Source organism: Eutrigla gurnardus, assembly GCF_963514095.1.
Source record: "Eutrigla gurnardus genome assembly, chromosome: 18".
Taxonomy (NCBI): Eukaryota; Metazoa; Chordata; class Actinopteri; order Perciformes; family Triglidae; genus Eutrigla; species Eutrigla gurnardus.
In genome coordinates this window covers 17,434,460-17,456,857 of record NC_139929.1, presented here as the reverse complement: position 1 = coordinate 17,456,857, position 22,398 = coordinate 17,434,460, and the positions used below count along the sequence as shown (strand labels likewise).

General features: G+C 40.5%; 1 protein-coding gene across 1 annotated transcript; it reads right to left on the bottom strand.

Moving 5' to 3' along the window:
- Positions 1–16,809: 16,809 nt before the first annotated feature.
- LOC311028880 (uncharacterized protein) lies at positions 16,810–19,536 on the bottom strand (the record flags this gene model as incomplete). Its single annotated transcript, XM_084033677.1, has 7 exons — positions 16,810–16,929; positions 17,175–17,185; positions 17,423–17,627; positions 17,730–17,877; positions 18,175–18,368; positions 18,485–18,613; positions 19,381–19,536. 7 exons carry the CDS (start codon positions 19,534–19,536, stop codon positions 16,810–16,812), a joined length of 963 nt encoding a protein of 320 aa, XP_083889803.1.
- Positions 19,537–22,398: the final 2,862 nt, after the last annotated feature.

Sequence of the window (22,398 nt, the reverse complement as noted above, 5' to 3'; positions counted from 1 at the left end):
AAACATTGTGTATTGTGTGTGCTGGAGTGCAAGGCGACGAGGTGAAACAGTGGAGGGTAATTACTCTTGAACAAGACAGGAACATGTAATCAGAGCCATTCACAAGCAGATACCTATTCCACACAGAAATCTGCAACGAGGTCTGCTTTCATATCAGAGCCAGTCTCTTTCTCTCTCACCCTTCAAACATACACAGAGACAAGGAGTAAACTGCTGAGTCATAATATGAAATTCATTTGATTCAAACAGGCCTTTGTTCCTTAGTCTTTGTTGTGAGTCCTCATATTGATGATGCCTTGTCAGTTGATATTTTCATATCCAGACTCATCACTAAGTTCTTCATTGGAGCTCTAACAAATATTCGGCTTCTATCATGTACGTATACCACCAAAATAACCGCTAGTGACACAAAAGAAGTATTACAGAAAGGAAAAATAAAAATGAGATTCTCTTCTTTGTCCATTTCTCCTCAAAATAACCAAGGTCAATTTGACATATATAATTTTATAATATCGTACTTTTTCAATTCAGTTCCCAGGAAACAGCCGTCCTCTTGTCCCAGCCATTCTGATTGAAGAAGGTGAAATGAAAAATGCCCTTTTAACATGTTTAGATCACATCCCAGTCATATTGTACACCTTTTTAAGGTAGCCACGCCCTAACGAATGGGCGTTGGACCCATAGTATGAGGGTCAGAGAAGTCCCACCCAATTTCTAAAATAATTACTTTGGACCCTCCTAATTTTACCATGTCCCCCCCCCCCCCAACTGGACGCTGCTGAGTTGGGGGGGCTCACGTCCGGTCACCACTTTATCTAAATGTTGGTCATTTGTTGGCCTGTTGCTGACAGCTTGGACTTTGTTGTCTAACTGTTGGTCTATGTGCCCTCTATTGGGTAGTGCTCTTATTTTGTGGGACACCGGAAGTGATTGTTGTTAAAAGGACATGTGCAATAAACCCAGGTGGATCGAATCTGTTGATTAGCAAAAACACAACGTGAACCGTGTGGTCGCTTCCCTTTTCCTCCGTCTCCGTATATTTTACATTATTGAAATAACTCTACTAACAGGTTATGGGCCCAGCGTATGAGTACATCCCCACCTGTCCACAGGACATCTTTTGTGTGCAAGCTGTGACCACTGGAGGAGCCACAGTCATCTTTAAGAGAGGTAAAAAACTTTCTGTGTGTGTGTTATGATATAAAAACATGGCATGAAATCTTTGGCCACTGTAATTATGATGACATTGTACGGTTACAAAGTGTGGTTGTAGGAATGAAAATCAAAGGAAAAACGGACAAATCTGTCTTGCACTGTGATGTATGTACTGAAGGTAAATTTGTCCAAACCAGGAAAAGGGAGCCAGATGCTAGAGCCAGATCAGTCTTAGAATTGGTTCATACTGATCTAGCAGGGCCGATAGATCCAGAGTCCATAGATGGTCATAAATATGCTGTGTCATTCACTGACGATTATACCAGTGCTGTTTTTATATATTTTCTAAAGCACAAGAGTGATGTCGTACAAGCCACTGAGAAATTCCTTGCGGATACAGCCCATTACGGGAGGGTTAAACGAATCAGGTTTGACACTGCTTTAGAGTTCAAGGGTAAAAACTATCAGGCATTGCTCAGCAAAAATGGCATCAAACATGAAAGGTCTGCTCTATACTCACCACATCAGAATGGTACCGCAGAGCGAAACTGGCCCACTTTATTTGACATGGCAAGATGTATGATAATAGAAAGCCAGTTACCAAAAGAGCTATGGACCTATGCAGCACAGACTGCATTTATGGTGAGAAACAGGTGTACTAACAACCGCACAAAGCAGACACCTTATTTCATGCTAACAGGACAACAACCAAACCTGACAAGGATGCAAAAGTTTGGGTCAGTGTGTTACGCCTACAGACAGGACAAACGAAAACTTGACCCAAGATGTGACAAAGAGATTTTTGTTGGGTATGACAAAAATAGCCCTGCTTATTTAGTATACTATCCCAGCAGTGGTAAAGTGCAAAAACACAGGCTAGTTAAATGTGTGACCCCAACCGTTGCAGAGCACCAGACATGGACAGAAATGCCTGCTGATGATGATTTTGAGGTACTGAGGCGGGTTGAGAGGACCAGATGAACTCTCCCCCTCTTACCGACATGACAGACACATAAGCCGGTCTCTACGGTTGGGCCTCAGGAGAGCCAGGCACAACCAATCAAACAGGAGACCAGATGTTACCCCTCTAGAGTGAGGAAGAAACCAGACTTTGGTGCTTATGTAACTGAGGCAAGTGATGACCAGATACAGATGACCATATATTACTGTTACTGTTGATATGCAAGATTGTAAGCCACGAGCAACACCTTGTGAGCCAAAGCTTACTATACTGACAATGCAGAGGTAATGAGTGATCTAAGAAAATATAGAGAGGCTGTGGGCAGTTTGATCTTCTTATCAACATGTACCAGACAAGATCTGACCTATGTAGTGAGTTAACTTTCACAATACCTTTCTGAGCCAACTGTACAGCAATGGGCTACTGTAAAACATGTACGTGACAGTGGGCCACTTTGGCCACAACGGGTTATTGTGTCAGCTTAAGCCAATACGGTCACTTGATTTCATGGAAAACCAAAAGGCAAGCCATAGTAGCTCTTTCAACTTGTGAAGCACAATACATGGCGTTAGCTGCAACTATACAAGAATGTATGTATTTGGTTCAACTGGTATTGATGGGTCTCATTACAGGCAGCCAAAGGTTTAAGAAGATAACCAAGGCGCCATAGCCTTAGCTAAAAATCCTGTACAAATGCAAAGATGTAAACATGTTGACATAAAGTATCATTTTGTAAGGTCAACTGTTAGTGATGGCAAAGTAATGCTGGACTATTGTCCAACAGAACAAATGGTGGCAGATATTATGACAAAACCACCAACAAAGTCTAAGTTAAAGAATTTTGTGCCATTTATGTTTGGAGAGTAATATGCAATGAGATGTTTATGTTTATGAAGACCTGTAATATACAAAGAGACCTTTGAGAGGATGATTGAATTTTTGTTATTTTGAATGTACCAACTACCAATGTTAGAGCAAGTGGGGGTGTTGGTCTATGTGCCCTCTATTGGGTAGTGCTCTTATTTTGTGGGACACCGGAAGTGATTGTTGTTAAAAGGACGTGTGCAATAAACCCAGGTGGATCGAATCTGTTGATTAGCAAAAACACAACGTGAACCGTGTGGTCGCTTCCCTTTTCCTCCGTCTCCCCGGTACATTTTATATTATTGGAATAACTCTGCTAACACTAACACTAAAGTCTCTGGCTGACAACAGCCTCAGTGTTCAACAGACATTCATGAAACAGGAATTGTGATTGCATGCAAGCATAAATCGATTCTCTGGATTAGTCGTGGAATCAATTTCTGTACTTTGAGCTTTTTAATATTTTCAAATATGTGATCTGAGAGGGGCTAATAACTTTTTCTGGATACGATTACGTAATGACCTCATATTTCTTTCTCATGCTATCGCCAGATAAAAGTATCAGACCACATGAGCAACAGAATACAGGAAATGACATCTACTCTGTGTCCCACGCACATTTATGTTGGCCTAGCATCCCCTGCTTTGTGGTCTATTTGAACATCATGCTGGATTGAAGAAGATTTCAAACTGTAGATTGAGACCATAAACTCTTGTTTACAATGTTTACTGAGATAATAAATCAATAGAGAGGTTGGGTCATTTTCTCATAGACTTCAGCAAACATGATTTGGTCATTTATTTGACAGGAGTCAACAAGCAAATACTATTATTTTCATTTCCATATTGGTGTACTTAGTAGGCTATAATAAATATAATAAATTGTATACTAATATAATAATAATATATATAGAATAATAATATATCGTATAATAATAAATCAGACTAGAGCTCTAATAGATGATTCCAGGAAATAAAATGTGTGTGTTTGAGAACAATCTGTGTTAACTGAATGTCTGAACAACAAAATAACCACAAACAACTTTCTTCATCGTTTAGAAAGTTTATTATCTTCATTTCTTCTTTTGTTTCGTTTCCCCCAAATAAATGTATTCATGTGTGATCCCCTGCATCTTGTCTCTCCACTGAATGTGTCTCTACTTTCCCTTTGACATGTTTGAAAGAATATTTGATTTGATCGAACAGATTTCTTCTTTTTGTTAACCTTAAATAATAGAAATGACTCCCATGACAATCAGACGTCGGGTCTCTCTGACATGTTTCCCATGAGCTCCCACTTCCCTCTGGATCCGTCCCAGTTTGACGTGACGCAACAAGCTCAGCATTTTTCTTCTGGTGGGAGAAAAATACAAAGGCAGCATCAAAACTTGAACTACATTTCGCTGATTGCCACTTTCACTACATACTGATTTCACTTTCATAGCATGTGGATCGGCTGATCCAGCTGCTCAGAAACTCATGCAACGCTTCAAAGAAGGAGCCACTGGGACACAAGGGAGACTGATGCACCCTTTAACTTCTACATTATGGTCTTTGCTGGTTTTAGGTAAAAGATCTGAGTACTGAGACCCAAGTCAGGATTTTCCAGTAACCAGAAGTTAAATTATTAGGTAAACCTATCAACAGACCTATTGGATTTGACTTGAAGGTTATAATGATCCTCACAGACTTCACTATGAACAGTTTCTAGTAAGAACTACAACTTTTAATGGTGAGCACTTTTATCGTCAGGTTTATACAGTTGTTTTTCTGATTGCTGAGGTTTGAAACTTTAGACTGTTTTTGAAAAACTAACCACAAAACCAGCAGAACATTAGACGTGTCTAGTAATAGCAAACAATCCTTGCAAATCTTTTTCAGAAAATAGTGTTTTCATGTCAAAACAGTAACACAAACCATCATTACAATTACACACTGATGGTAGAAAAGAAGAACATTTGGCACATCGTCCTGGCAAATAACTTTCTCAGCGGAGTATCTCCTTTGTGGTCTGACAAACAGTCAATTCTCATTCTCTAATTTCCAAGCTACTGTAGCTGCCGTATTAGACGCTGTTTCAAGGCTTATGTCATTTCTCAGACCTGATGGTGAAGTTTCACTTTTCATTTATTTTCTGATTATTTATCTTTAAACTAACTTTTTGTCAAACGCCAAACAGCAAAACATCTCTTGCTATAACAAATAATTACTGTAAAACACTATTTCTTCAAACTACCACGTTGATATAATAAACAAGCCTTAACGCCAGAGGCAAGACTTTGGACTGTTATTAAAAAACCTTACGGAGATGAGTGTGAAAAATGAAGTGAAAAAAATGGCTCAAAATGCCATCCATTGTTTTAAATTTTTCAAGACCAGTTCTGAGATATTCAACGTTTGTTACCAATCTACGTGATGAAATACAATATTGTTAACGCCCCCGCCTCTCCACCCTAATCACAGCACAAGTCTGTTCTCTCCTTTCTATGGACCTGAATTAATCAGCACATTACTACATCTGGTGAATGAGCGTTAATGACTCATTATGTGGTGACAACAATGTGCAGCTAGTGTTGCTACTGGCTGAACTCAATTGTGACAGCTACATTGGCCTCCTGGCAAATGAGGTTTGCAGCAGAAGGACTGTGGGATGGAAATTCTTGTCTCATTTGTGGTCTAATAAACAGTAAATTCATCAAATGTAGTGACCCATTTCATAACTCCAGTGTCTAAGCTACTGCAGCAGACATATTGGTTGACTCTGTGTCGTGGTTTTCCACATGAGTCAATGTGGAAAGTGTTGCTAGAAGTGTCTTATTAAATGACAAAGTGAGTGTAAAATGGAGAATGTTAATTTGGTTTGGCTACTCTGTAAATAAACTGACAAGTTTTAATGGTTTCGGATGCAACTTCAAGTGTTTAAGCATACAGAAGAAAACTGTCAGTTCAGCATAGACAGCATTAAGCAGGAGAGTCTTTATTAGTAGTGTGTGTGCGTGTTTCTGTTGCTTGTCTCAGATCTGCAGAGATCCTCCAGGGCTCCCTTCAACGAGGCCGTAGACTTGTGGTCTCTGTGCTGTACTGCTGCCCAGATGCTGAAGGGCATACCACTGTTCCCTGGTCAGTATTACACTTAAAACTTCAACTAAAATACCAACTTAGTCCAGAATGGCCTTGTATTATTCATTTATTTAGACATTGGGTCATTATGTTGACATTTGATGCCCACTGATGAGGCATATCTTCGACACTGTTGGACAGCCACCGGACTACATGCTGCATACTGGACTAGACAAGACAGTATTTCCAGGGTAATAACACACTGATGGGATGCCCCCTGTGGAGATGTATGGTAACATTAATTGGCCATCTGCATATCTGTCTTTAGTCCGTCACTGCGTTTGGAACAAATTGGGTTGGTTGTCTTCTAGTGTGAAAAGGAGCTGACGAGAGGCTGTCAAGGTCTGAGGTCTCATGGTAGTGTGGATGTGGCTCAGGTGGAGACCTCCAACAGCACTTCCGGCCCGGCCTACCTCCCTGACGAGGATCACCCTGCTGGGCTGAGAGCAAAGGAGGAAACTTCCCTCCAGAGCAATGTCGTCAGTCCTCCAAAAAAGAGTTGATGAGTCAGAGCGCCGCAGCAGGAAGGTGTTTGAAATATCTGTTATTATATTATCGTCTTGCTGAGAGTTAGATGAGGAGAGTGAGATCTCTGTCATTTCCTTGCATTAGCGATGCAGCTGGAGCCGACCACATGGCGACGAGAAAGGAAGTGCAGGAAGCTACAGCACGTAACTCCACATAAAAGCACAACTTGTCATTTTTAGGTTTTGGTGTGTGAAAGGATTAAACACATTCAGTGTTAATGAGTGAGCTTTAGAGGTGATGGTAGGTTGATATTTAGGGCCCTAGTTTCGTGGCGCAGCGCAGGGCGGCGCAGGGTGGCGGAGCCGGCATAATGCAAGTTTCGACCCGCGCAGCCTTGCGCACCGTCAGTTTGGCAGTTTGGTGGATCGCCTGCGCCAAGATGGGTGTGGCGGCGCAGCAGGGGGAGGCGTCACAGATTCAGCTTGGCGTAGCGGAAGTTTCGTGGCAAAAAGCCTCGCCGAGACTGCGCTGAAAGCTCGCCAGCTCCAACCTGGTCTACTCTCGGCGTAAGGCGCAAGGCGCAAGGCGTAAATAAAGTCCATTCATTCAAGGCGAATCACAGCTGGCGGAGTGGAAGTTTGGCGGACCGGCGCGCAGTGCGTACACGTCACCGAGACCTCACAGGCAGGTTTCCACAGTTCCAGGCACATTTAAATGCAATAAATAATCACAACAAACACTATTTAATGCAACTCATTGAATCAACACGTGAATTTATATCTATATAGATTGTCCCGTCACATCTGACGTCAGATCAAAGGCGGATGGCACGCGTAACGGAAACTCAGCCTCTCGGACCAAAACATCTCCCTCTCTCTCTCCTGTTTTTTATAATATCGGCATTGTTATTATTATGATACGCACGCACAGCGCGTGATGCGCGTGGTGGGAGCGGCGGCGCTGCTTCTGTCATCGGGTTGTCAAGTGACGGAACTTGCACTGAACCTCCCCTAACGCATTAAAGGTGAGGAGAGGAACTCATTTGATTGGTGAAGATCTGAATCGGCTGCATTAATCCCAGTCCACGCCTCGTCTCCTACTCATCTCCCACTCACGCCTTCTTCTCCTCCCTCTTTCCCACTTGCGCGGGTGGGCGAGACGGGAGGTGTGCCTGCGCGAGCCTGCGCGGTGCACGAAACTTGCAAAGTCCAGGCGGACACACCCCGTTGGCGTGGCGCACGTGCGCTGAGAGCTGACTGCGCCTGGTCTACGAAACTAGGGCCCTTAGACTTTAGAGATAGCCAGGTTAGCCGTCTTCACCCTGCTTACAGTTTCATGCTAAGATAAGCTAATCAATGCATCTAATCCAGCAGCATTTGACATCTACCTCACTGAACTGCTGCGTCTCTCATGAACACAGACAGCCTTCCTTCTTTTTACATTTTACTTACATACCAGTCAAAATGTTTACTTATTAATGTCATTTATATTAATTTTAGACAGAAAAGGGATGAAGAAGTATGTGCTCATTTGTAAATAATTGTAATGTAATTAAATACAAATGTTTGTGCCACAGATTCGAGAATTTTACAGAAATGGTCTGATTAAATAGCAAACCATATACATTTCAGGTTGTTTTAAAATGTTTGAGGAGGTTACTCAGGTTCTCCCACTCTTATTTAAAAATCATTTTCTAGGGCTTTTCAGTCAGGGATCACAGGGATCACACTATAATAATCTGAATATGTTCCTCTCTGTGGTCTGTACCTACATTATCTATGAAATCATCTCTTGTGTGCTTAGAGAAGATGACAAATGTATCCTTGAATAAAAACCAAGCAAAACTTCAAAGCCCTCTTCACTTTATTAGTATCAAAGTTACAATTAAGGTTTGGGCAACTCTCAAAAATAAAGGCACATTGAAAGATGAAGTGCAAACAAAAGTATCTGGCACCTGCTTTACTAAAAAAAATGTGCATAGAAATCAGTCAGATCAGTGCAATGACCTTAATAGAATGATAATATGTAACCAACTCAAATATACTGCTGGATTTTCATCTCGCAAAGTGTATGTAAGTGTAAAACAAAATCCTACAAAGACATTCCTCATCCTGCCAGCTCTTTTGCTCTGCAACACTTTTGCAATAGGCATTTGATTTTGACATGAATGTGAAGTCCTCTTTTTTTCTGTGCCCTGATTGACATTTTATCCTTGCTCCTTTGCAGAGTTAGACCAGGTCTATTGGCAGGACTTGGTTTATTGTATGCATAGCCACTGGACCAATCACAATGCTCCTACAGTCCTCTCCTTCAGATGCCCATGAGACATAGTGAGGAGACTTCATTAGGCCCCACAGTGCTGCATCCTCTGCTCTACCACCTGAAAAGTGAAGCCATGACTGAAGTGTCATAAACTTGTCTTCTATTCTGGCCATCAGGGGGCGACTACTCCTCTGCAAAAAGAAGTCTGATTGCATGAAAGCATATTAGAAAATGCTCCTATGTCTCACTGTAATTATTATCTCATTAAACATTTTAAACATTATGATCTCTAGTTTCAAGTCTTCTTCAACTATGCACATCGAAGGAGACACATTATTTCTTGATGACCTGTATATAGGTGGACTTTCCTGGAACTTTTTTCAGTGCCTTCTCTTCCCATAACCAGTCATTTAATTGGCCCATGGCCATGCTTTTGTCTTGTAGGTTGAGTTTCAGCAGTCGGACCACTGTCCTCTCCAGTTCTTCTCCGTTGATAAAGAGTGACAGCAAGCCTCTCAGGGAGGACTGGAGCGCATTCTCTAAAAAAAAGGCACCAATGGTGCATCTGTCTGGAATGTCTCCAAAAACGGCTTTGGCTGTCTGGCAACAAATGCAAAAAACAGAGCTTGGCCTGAAAAAGAGGGTCATCCTTGACTTCTTTTATTCTACTGAAGGATGTAGATGATGAGACTTTACTTAGTTTCTCATAGCTGCTGATGTTCTCCTCAATGACGTCATCTCGCCATCTCATCATGTAACAACTGCCAAAGAACTGTCTGTCTTCCAGGCACAACATGCAAATCACGACTTCCCAGTATGATCATCTTTGGCACACCTGGGCCATCTCGGCTCTCCTCTGCTTGGAAAATCCGCAGGAACTTCCTGTTGACCACTATAAAAGCATAGCTGGCCTGCTAGACTGGAGAGTGTAGCTTATTTCTGTATTGTGTTTGGCTGAAAGCAGAGGGATTGTTAGTGTGTCACTTGGGCCAGGGTTAGTTACCTGCTGGTTCCTCATTTTGCACAGCTTCGTTTTTGCTTTGTCTGTAGTTAGACCCAATAGGTTTAGAGTTGCTGCTGTGCCCTGTGCTTTTGTATTCCGTTTTCTGCCTTGATTTCCATCGTTTTGGGCTTGAAATGTTGTTGTTTTTTTATCTACAAAAGGGGGACCTTGCAAACCTTAAATGGTGTCTAAAGGGGAAATGTTTAATGGCAATGTTGCATTAGGCTGAGGTCGTCTATAAACTGCAATCGTTTTTCAAGAATATAACCATTTTCAGCTTTTGTATTTAGACCTTCTCCAGTTTGTAAAGCAGAGCACCACCTGCTGTGTCCAAATGTGACAAGTTGAAAGGCCACAGTTAAAAAATAACATGAACTAAGTTCTGTTGTGGAAAAATGAATCTGCCCAATAAAGATCAACAACCAGGGTCAGCTTTTTCTCCGAGGTTTATTCGACAAAGTATTTTCGTCTGCAGAGGAAAATAATGTTCACCCCTGCCTTCTGATGCAAAGGTTCAGAGTCAGCAGGAACGACCCTGAGTCTAACAGCAATCTCCCTTTTAAGGAGGAGGAATCATACTGTAGACAAAAGATGGTTCATGTCCTATCTTACAAAGACAAGATGTACAGACAAAGACGAAATGTACACAGGCATTCATTTTAGTCATAGCATAACAGTTGAGAAGAGGAGATGTGGATCGTCTGACCTGACAAAGATTCTGATTATAAATTACAAACATCCAAAATTCCCATTACAGTTCACTATCTGCAATATTAAAAATGGTGTAATGAGATTTCATATATATAGTTCATACGGATTAACTACCATAAAAGTGGGTAAAATACATAAAAACTGTTGCATTGAAAAGGATTAGAAATGTCTAAAAGATCCATCCTGTTATATTGTTGAATTCCTTATTTGTACAGTTTTATTTAAGATGGAAAAGTTTTTTCTCTGTGATCAATGAGGCAGTCTCAATCTGACATCCTGAGATCGATTGCTTCTGTCTCCGCCCACATATCAGGGAAAGTCGCAGTATTTCTTTATTCCAGTAAAGTTCTTACTGAGGAAACACTGCCACTCGTGATTTCAGCCCACTTTGCAGGTATGTTGTTGGTGTTAAACAGAGTAAACATGATTGTAATGACTCACAAAATCTGTGAAGAGTTTTGAGAAAGTTTGTGCCACATTTTGAGTAGATAAGTGTTGTACTTTTGCAACGAGTTTAGCAACATGTGTGGGTACATAGGACAACCCATAATCAGGCCTCTCCACTGCTGCTACATGGGTTGTGAAAGAGAGGCAACTGCACTGAAAGATAATCTATGTCCAGCTTGGGGTACTGAGCTAGAGACTCACCCACCTCCCTTGTGAGGAGAGTCTTTCCACCTTTTACAGGGTCTTTAGGCCATCCTGGTGAAAGTGCTCACCAAACTGAACCTCCGTACTATCCTACACCTTGAAAAAATTCTGCCCTATGGTGATCTACTGCTCTGCCAGCAAATGGTCTTGAGTTTGTGTCAATGGAGTCAATGGATTAAATGGAGTAAATCCATTTTGTTGCTTTCTCAAAAAGTGCAAGGTTGCTCTTCCTCATTTACATTGCCCCTAAGAGATGACCGCACACACTCGACTGTAGCTTGGTCCGTGTACTTTGCGGCCAATGGATTTTCGTTTTGAAATGAGAAAACCAAAATCGTGAAACGAGCTGTTTCCCGATTACCATATAGAGATAGGAAAACAAAAATCCGAAAATGACCCATTTTCCGAATTTTGTTTTGATAATAGAAAACGGAAAACGGTAAAACGACCAGTTATCTGATTTTCTTTGATGTGCTTAAACATGGACATGGGGAATTGAAATACTGCGTGGAAATCTTCTTTCTCAATTTTGCGAAGATTTTGTGTTGTGACCCGGAAGTTGCTCTCACAAGCTTAACCGAAGCATGGAATGGAAATGGAGAGCTTCATATTGTTTCGCGGACCCAAACGGCTGACTATGAAGCAAGAGGACATGTCGGCAGACAAAATTTGCAGGATTTTTCAGGTGATGTTACTTTTCAACTTATAATTGACACTTTTATCCATTGCAAAAAAAATGCTCACACAGTTCACAGCGCCTTAGCTTGGTGGCATGTCATTCTACGACAGGTAGAATGAGTTAATGTTAGCATAGCCGCGGCTATTTTTTGAGCGCAAAATAGTTTTTTGACTTCCCACATGCAATTTTACAAACGGTAACATTAACATTTTGATTTTAACATTAACTCATTTGTTGGAGAGACTAGTGATGTACTAGTAGTGGTAATAATACTAGTTGACATGACATAACTGTTTAGGGATGTTCTCTCAACTAGATTGATTAGTTAGCACAGTTCGCTAAATATCTAACTGCCAGGGCTCGCAAATATCTAGCCACTCCTTCATCCACGATGCCGTGTGAAAGACGTTGTTGTCACTTGTCAGCAGTGATGGGAATAACGGCGTTGAAGTAACGCCGTTACTTTTTTCAGTAACGAGTAATCTAACTAATTACTTTGACTGTCACTATAACGCCGTTATCATTGCCGACACCCCGTTACTGCACGTTACTCAAGTCGCACAATGAACTTTTTTTTAACTTCATGATAGGACCCGTGCGCGTGTTGTCATGAGAGAAGGGAGGATGAGATACCGTAGATGACCATTTAGTAGCCCGGGCGTTTAATATGCTAAATCGACTTGGAGCCCAGGCATTTATAAGAACCAGGCGCGTATTTGCAACAGGCTACAATTTATTTTTGCAATGAGCAGCACCAGACCATCATGCAAAGAACAAGGAGCTCACCATAGCACCACTGGAACAAAACTACTTTTTCCCCCCGACGCATCTTTATTGACATCAGACAATAAATACAAAGACAGTTTGTCTGTGTTACCGCGACACAGGGAGCTGATCAGAGCAGTGTTATGAATGATAACGGAAGGGGTCGATCGCGGTAATTTCAACACTGTACATTAGCGCATTTATCTATATCCCTATATCCCTCAGTCTAGCGCGCCTGTGTTTGTGTGTCTGTGTGTGTGTGTGTGCGCGCGCCTGCATGCGAGAGAGAGAGAGAGAGAGCGAGAGGAGGGGCTGACTGACAGAAGAGGTGAGAGCCGGTGAAGTGCTGTTAAAAAAAAACTTTTGTTTTCTGTGCAAGACTATGGTAAACACTTAATCGCCCGGGCGTTTAATTGAACCGGCGTTTATTATGCAAAATGAGGTCGGACCCCCGGCGGCTATTAGAGCACAGGCGCGTATTTGCACGCGGGCGATTATTTGGTCATCGGTATTTTGAGAAGTGTATGTCCATCCGCTGTCGTTTACGTTGAGTTACAATAAAAGCAAACCTCTGTGCAGGTACTTGTCTTTGTTGTCGTGCACTCTATTCATCTGGCTTATGAAACATGCTCTGAGAAGGTGGGGGCCAGGGGGGGGGGGGGGGGTTACGGGGGCGAGAAACGAAAAAGTAACGCAATAGTTACTTTTACTGGTAACTAGTTACTTTTATAGTGGAGTAACTCAGTTAGTAACTCAGTTACTTTTTGGGAGAAGTAACTAGTAACTATAACTAATTACTTTTTCAAAGTAACGTGCCCAACACTGCTTGTCAGTCACAGGACACATGGTGCTAAAGAAGCCGTCAGCTTTACTGTCAGGGAATGTGAACAAGGTAGTTTGCCACACCAGCTGGTGAAAGGAAGACTAGATTGTGTCATGGTGTGGTCAATGGTTGTTTGACAATAAAGATACATTTTCAACCATCCACTAAAACAATGGCTAAGAAGCCCAAATCATTTCTGTTTGATTTGAAAAGATAAGAAACATTTGAATTCAACCAAACAATAGCTAAAAAGCCCAAATTATTTTTGGGATGATGATATATTAATGTTCCATATGGAAAAGCAAAGAGAACTGCTAAAGACTTGGCGCTCTGAGATTCTTCTGAACAAACTTCTGAGGAGTGCGTTACAAATAAAATTAATTATTATTACCGGTATAATTATTATTAAAGAACTGCTGAGTTGCAGCACCATTGTTTTAGTTTTTCATTAATGAAAAAAGAAAACATGTTAAATGTATATATCCGTCTTTTGTCATGATTAATATAGGCCTACAGAGAAAATCGGTAATATGTGATAAATCATGATTAATCCACAGATTAATCCAGACTTTTTTTGTTAATCATTTCACAGCCCTAATATATATATGAATTGTTTTAAGTATGTTGACCTGTGATGTATATTTGTTATGGAAACACGGGATTAGCATAGTATTTGTACTGTTTAATTACAATGTTTTTTAATCCTTTATGGTATTTTTCATTTAATTCTATTAAACAGGTCAGTTGCAGCAGTCTTTATATCACGGACGACTCCAACACGGCAATATTTCCAGAGCCAGCAGGCCATTTTTCAATAATTAATCTAACTAATCGCAGTCATTATGAGGTCCACGGCGATGCAGAGCACCTTCCACCCGCTGCTGGTGTTCCTGCTTTTGGATTCATGCGCCGACCCTCACTGGCTTCTGCTTCTGCCACATCTTTTTCTGCGTCTGGTTTTTCCACTGAAACACCACCACCACCACCACGAGCTGGAACTCCACGAGCTAGTGGAGCTAGCTTGTTCCAGGGAAGATCATTCCAAAGGTTACTTGTTAAATATGTAACTGATCTCTGCTGCTAAAATCTCGTCCTATAATATATAAATATCATTTTAGGCCCATAGGTGTGATTTTAAGACGGTCTGATTTATCCCCAGGTCAATCCATCTGGCAGAAATTGTTAATGAGAAACTCAGTCCTTCCAGGACAGTAGTTGTGCGCTTTTTGGAAGCTGAGGCCTGCGTTGAACGAATTTCGGCCAAAGTTCAAGATGCCGTGGGCTCTGATGAGCCTATTACCTTGACGGACACCCAAGGAAACGAAATAATGGACTCTGAGGGCACAAGAAGTAAGTTGTATGATCAGAAACTTGCTTCTCATTTGTGGTTTCTAATAAACCTTAATGTTTTTTAAAGGAGTCATTGATTGCAAAAAACAAATTAACCTTGTCACAGTTGATTAACGACAGTTCAGTGGGTAAAATGTACATACAATGAACCCTTAAAGTCCATTGACACTTCTTTCATATGCAAATCTCATAATTAAAAACCGGTAGGTATGTAAAGCAGGATTTGCTAAGAAGATGTAGCTGGAAAGGTGCTGTTCTGACCCTTTGTTCATTACAACCGCAAGCTGTAGTATTATGTTGTTGCTAACGTATCCTCCCTGTTTCTATTATCGGTAGATGTGATGGTTTAGTTTATTGGCAATGTGGCTAACGTTATTTCATGTCCCTGACTGTGTTTCATTCAAATAAATAACACGTGTTTGTTTACAGCCCAACCAATGTTACATACCCTATTCGGAGACCGTAAGGAACCGTGTGAAATACCCCCAAAAAGTCAATGACCCCTTTTAAAAACAGAAGTGAAGTTAATGTTTTCTGACTTCTTAGGTTCCCAGTTCTGGAAACAGAACTCAAGAAAAATATATGCTGTGCCTGAAAGTGACTTTGTGGAGTTTCAGAATGGGAGAAGAGCTAAAACAAGGTAATACAACATTTGATCTGTAGGCAAATTCATATATGAACTAAAACTTCCTGAAGGAAATACCAGTGTAATGCAAAAGTTAAGAAAGGAAAAAGAAAAGAAAGTAGAGTGGAAGAATAATTATTATTTGAACTTAATTTGGTCTGCTTTTTTGAGTGATCATGAATGAAGTCATTATGATTCAATTATATGACAACAATGTCTCATAGGTTGACGCTTTTACAGAGTAAAATAAAGATTTATAAAATATTCAGAAAGATATTCAAACATTTGTTCATATGCACCATTTGAAAAAAATCTTTAATCCTTCCTTTTCTGTTCATACATTTAAGTCGAAGGGATGGAGATTCAAGCCTGCAGGAGGTCCTTGGACGTGTTGACCAGCTGAAGCAAGCCGCCGGGAGTCTCCAAGAGGTCACTGATTCAATCAACCAGCTGTCTCAGCTGGCCAAGTCTCAAAAGGAGGAGATCATGGCAAATGTTGGTTTGCAGCCCTTAAAGGAAGCCTTTGCATGTCTTGTGTGTAAAGGTACGTGTAAGATATGTAACAGTAGGTCATTCTACAGTACAAAACATAGCCACCTGCCACCCTCAAGCACTGCGCTGACCAGCTGTCACGGGTGTTCATCGCCATCTTCAACATTCACTCGGCGATAAAACACACTTCTGATTGCTTACAGTGAATTTCCTTCTATATTGCAACTAACAATTAAATGTTATTTTCTGCATCAATTTATAATGTATATTTCTTTAACCTTGCAGCTGTAATGGCAGATCCCATGTTCGCCACATGCTGTCAATCGATAATTGGATGTCGTACCTGTGTGGAGCTGTGGTTAGTCACATCAGACCACTGCTTGAAATGCAGGGCAGGAGACTTTGAAAATAAAATACATGAAGTGAAGGGTCTCTCTGCTGCCTTGTCACTTTTCAAGGAGAGAATAATTGAATAGATTTGATAGACAATTGTTTGTTATGTTTACATTACTGGAACTACCTCAGTTTGTTTGTTGGATGTTATTATGGGTACATGACCAGAAAGATGTTGTTTGTTGTAATGTTTATATTGTGTGACCGTTTAAAAAAAAAAGAAAAAAAGACAACTTCCACTTAGTCACTGTTGTAATAAAATGTTATTTTTCTTCATTGAACATTGCAGGTCACTGTGTAACAGGTCGCACATGTCTTGAGGTGATATCAATCAGAGACCTCACTGCATTTTTAAAAGGGCCATAGTTATGGTTAACCACATTTTGGTAGAGGGATAGCAAATCAAAGAGAGAACCAAACTCAGTTTCAGTCCATTGTTGGGCTTCTTCAGAGGGGAAAGGATCACTTCCAAAAATGGATTCTCTTTTCAAGGCTGATCCCATTTCCTGCTGATACAGGTCAGCTGCAACTGCACCGACTGGCAGAAGGTCCTCAGAAAGTTTTGCAGGACACCCTTCTTTAGCCAGTTCGTTTGGTATTCCCCTTCCTGCAAGACAGTAAAGTGAGTAGTGAGATTAAAGGGGTTACACTTGTGGGGAGGTAATCATTTTGCCAATGATGTTTTGACTTGTTATTTTAGTTGTCTTTCACAGCATATTGGAGTTGACAATAATGACTAAGCTTCATTCAGATGGGGGTCATTCCTACAAAATTCACCCAATGTAAATGCTCTAAAATTAAAGATGAATGTCTGTGCTTTGAGCATGTATTCATTTACATTCAACTCCAAACCTGTAAGTCATCTAAAATAGCAAGAACATGGTCAACGTCCAAAAAACTTGATTCTAACTAATAACATGTTTTACTAATTGAATCTGCCCCTCTGCAGTAAGTACTGGATTTGCAGTGTTGCAATTTGAGCTACACATTTGTGAATCCATTTCAGATTGAACTCTACAATAGAACATCAAAATTAATTTACACTGCTTTATTAGCAAGTTATGCCTGTAATACAGCCAGTAAAATGAAATTAATCATACCTGGGATCCTGTGTGCATTCCATGCCTGTACGACATTTGTGATGCCAATCCTAGCCAGCTGGCATGTCAGGTTCGACACACAATACCTCGATGTGTTGTCCTCCATGTCCATTTCCTCCTGGTCCACCAGCTGTACCAGAGCTGTCTTCAAAGGGTAGTTGACTCGAGCATTCACCTCCGACCACATTCTCTCTATCACATGGTTCTGTGCAGGTTATAAGGATAGTGTCAGTCTGCCTGCCCTCATTAGAAATAAGCCTCAATGGCGAGAAACCAGGATTCATTTTTAACAACACATTTATTTTACCCTTGTAGAAGGTGTCTGAAGGTAGGGCTGCCTTTGAGTATTGTGTCGATGTTCTGCCAGTTTTTCCTGGATTAATAAAGCCAGATAGAATTCTTTCCCACAGTCAACTCTGACCTGGTCCCATAGTCCATAGGAAAGAACAGCAGGCCTGAAGATAAATCACAGACAAACATAAAATATACATAAACAGCATCAGTCTCTTAGCCATGGCCAGCTAAAGTGACAATTACATTTTTTGGTCAAAATTGGAATGATATCAATAATAGTAAAACTAGAAAATGAACTAAGAAACTGGAAGAGGGAAAAAGTTTTGTTTTTTCCAAATTAATTATTTCCATATTACAAATCTAGGTTTTAACCTTTTTTAATGTACTTGTTCAAGTTTGGGTCCTCCTAAGGAGACAACTTTGGGTTCCACCTTACAAAGTCTGTGAAGTTAATTTACCGGTATACTTCCTCATAAATCACGATGTTGTTCTTTATTGGCGTGGTGGAGTGACCGACCACCTTCTTGCTGAAACCATCGATGGCCATAACATGAGTCACTCCAAACATAACAAGCTTCTCATTCTGATCTACATGCAGCTTGTGACCCATGTATTCTGCATTGTAGGGTATGGGGTTCAGATTCCGGGCACCCTAAAATATAAGAATTACATTATAATAAAAACTCAATAATCTTTCATTCGTATGATTAGAATCTCAACACGTATGTTCTATTGAAATGTAGAAAACACAATGCTATTTGACCTTACCTGCTGTCTTGCAATGTGGTAGGGTTGAGGAATACTTCTCAACACATTGCCCACTCTGCCTTCAGAAGCTTTAACCCCTTTTGCGGATAGATATCCAGTCATCATTTTTCGACCAAAAGACGATCCAGTCTGGGGGGTGGGGTAGGTATGATGTTTAGCATACATAATATATATACAAAACAATTGGGTTCTATCAAGTTATTAAGCTGTTTCTGATTGGACGAGAGACGTTCCATGAGTTGGAATATCCCAGGACATCCCAACTCGGACTTTCACAGCTAATAAATCACTCTGCGATGAAACACTCTAAAGCGCGTTGATGATGTTAGTTCTTGTAATTCCAAACCAAGACGTTGACTGGAACTATTTTTTGTTGCGGAGAAACAATGGTGAAATTAACATTTTTTAAATCAATAACTTCGTGTTGAAATGTTAATTGGTTGAATATAAAATTGTTTTATAAAAGCAATATAGTCCTCGTGCGACTGGGGTAGGTAAGGGATATTGTTACCTGCTGTTACCTACGGCCGAACACCACCCGTGGGAATATCCCTTACCTACCCCACTCGCAGCCTACTATATTGCTTAAATATATATATTTAATTATAAATAATAAATCATCTTAGTTTAAATGTAAATTTTATACTAAATGTTACATTTGATAATAATGTGATTAAGACTTGCATTTTTTAAAAATACAGAAATATTTTCTGTTGATTAACAACCAACGTGTTTATGAATTAAATCCATAAATTGCATTAGCACCAGTCAGATGCCCGACTTTGCATATAACTGTGGTCAGCTTTTTATGTAAGAGTAGCATTCCTTTGTATGTTTAACAAAAGCGGTAATCGTGAAAGGTGGATGATAAAAAAAAAAACCTACCTCGAGAATACCTTCAGCGACTTCAACTTCAAGTTGACTATCAGGGCAGAAGTCCCTGACAAGTCCCTGCTCAGCACACCACCTCCGCACATTCCTCTCGGAAAACCCCCGTGTAGTTCCAAACTGGGTGCATAACGCAGTGGCGATATCCCCACAGGACATTCCATTATTTCGGTGTTCTGAAATAAAACCTGCATATTCGTGCAATGCCATTTTGAGGTGCGTCTCAAGGATGTCTGGCTCCAAATTAAATACACTGCCAACTACTGATAGCTTGGCTCCAAATTAAATACACCGCCAACTACTGATAGCTTCCGGGTCACAACACAAAAATCTTCGCAAAATTGAGAAAGAAGATTTCCACGCAGTATTTTAATTCCCCACGTCCATGTTTAAGCACATCAAAGAAAATCAGATAACTGGTCGTTTTACCGTTTTCCGTTTTCTATTATAAAAACAAAATTCGGAAAATGGGTCATTTTCGGATTTTTGTTTTCCTATCTCTATATGGTAATCGGGAAACAGCTCGTTTCACGATTTTGGTTTTCTCATTTCAAAACAAAAATCCATTGGCCGCAAAGTACACGGACCTAGCTTGCATACCAGAGACAGTCTGAGATTTCTTCTACAGTGAAATGATGAGGCTTTCAAGCTCTCCAAGAACAGCAGGAGCAAGTGTGAGGACCATGACAGTCTTGCGTTTGCTGAAGTGCTCAAAGAAGCAGTTTTTCTCCTCTAGGCTGCATAGTACCTGTTCATACTGCCCTAGCAGAGCTCTAACAGCAGTATTCTGCACAGTCCACCTTGAACACCTGTTCAAGGGTGTGCATGTGCTCTTCCCAAGTGGTGGTGAACACAAAGAGGTTGTCCAAATATGTGTTACAGTTAAGCAAGCCAAGCCAGCCAACACTGTGTTTAATAATCTCTGAAGGGTGGCCGGAGCGTTACACATGCCAAAAGCTATTACTGTTCATTGCAAGAAGTGGTCGGGGGTAACGAATGCGGAGATTTTGGAGGCATGGTCGGTGAGTGGCACCTGCCAATAACCTTTAAGCAATTCTAATTTGCTGACGTATCTCGCGAAGCCCAAATGATCAATCCAGTCCTCTATACGCGGCAGAGGATTCAGCATTTTTTGAAAAAAGTTGAGTCCACTGCCCAAGCGTTGGTATTTTACAATATTATACCCCCAAATTTCTAAAATCATGTCCTTTAATAACATCAGCTGTAAAGCTTAGCAGGCCTTTATTTGTTTCTATTAGAGACACCTTGTTTTCTGATCTGTTGCCATTGTTTTTGATACTGCATTGTGCTGTTCATAAAAACTCAACACTTCCTGTATTCATCTCAAATTAAAAGCCCACCAGGGTTTCAGTGGATAGGGCTTCTTCGTGATAAGAGTTTTATTTTGAAACATTTGCAGGAGAGGAGGGGATCATTCTTTAATTGCACTATGGCCTCACCAACCGGACATATTTTATTGATCCCTGTATTTCCTTTTTAAATGACTGATAATAAATATTTGGAAAATCAACTGCTACATATTTAAATAAATTGTAAATGTGTTCAATTTGAGACCAAATTTTAGTGGTATAGGTGCTAGAATGAGCACTAATTCATTTATTTTTATACTACCAGCATGTTCTTGTAAATTGCAATGAGACATAACAATCAATAACATAATGAAGTGTCATTTCAAGGAGACAGAACGTTAGCTAATAAACCATTTGACCTATAGTAGATAAATGGCTGTAGTCATTTATAGACATATACAAAGGTATCGGTATCGAACATTTTCATACGATACCCAGCCCTTCCAAGGAGCACCAACATAGAAAAAATCATAGTCAACTAATATATGATGGGTTCTGAGTTGATGCTGAGCCTGATTCGACTGCCAGTCTCATTCCACTAATGGAACAAAGGGTCAGAGAAAAGGCCATTCATTAATCAGAACGTAGCACTATCAGAGTGTTAGATATATATTTGAGTTTATGAACTCAGCCGAGGGAAACAGCTGTTTGGGGGTGGCATTGTTCACTCCCGCTCACTGACGGAAAGCAAACAGGCTGCCCTTTGTCCTGAATCAACAGCTCGGCCATAGAAACATGTATCTCGTCAATAGTGTTGTTTTTTTCTATACATACATCAAGCTTAAACAGAGGAGATGGACCATCAGTCCACTTTAGTCAAGACCAATCAGATTGGAGTAGTAAATTAGTCTGGTAAAGATGTTTTATCATGATTAGAGGTGTTTTATATATTTGACTTGTTCTGGAGTACAACGAAGCAACACTTTCCTTACCGAAACACAATCCTATCTTTGTCCTTAGGGACTGTTTGTTATTTATTTTCAGACGTCTGATCACTTTATGTATAACCCCCCGGCGAAATAATTTATTTTGACACGACCCTGCAATTGACATGGCCGAATTAATATGACCCCCCACCCGATCAATTTGTCAACTCAATATGTTATATCACAAATATTGAGTGACGAATGGTCAGTTATTAATATTTCACATCAATAACATTGTGTGACGAACATCTGCTCCAGTCTACTGTGCGAATGCATAAGTTAAAAGTCCTTTAATATGACTGCCCCGTCATAAGAGCACGACTAGATCTGATTGATTAAATTAATGTGATAAGTGCACTGATAGCTCAGTGGTAGAGTTACCGCCACATGTACCGAGGCCCCAGTGACCCGTCTGTGAAAATCTAAAAGAATGAGAGCAGGCAAACAGCATTTCTGTACCGTCATGCAGCAGAAAAACTAAGCAGTGAGAAACCATTTTATTGTCATCATTCTGCTGCTCAGTCTGGCCTCGGCCTAAGATTCTGATGTCACAATGTCTCTTTCGTGGCTCTTTTGTATCAGTCCGTCATAAAATGGATCTAGCCAAGAAAATGTAGCCAAGGACTCCTCTCCTTCCCTCCCTCACTCACTCTAAACAAGTTCTCTTTACAGAATTATGTGTTAAACAGGCTGAAACACTGAGTCGAATTACTCTCAAAAGGAAAGGAAG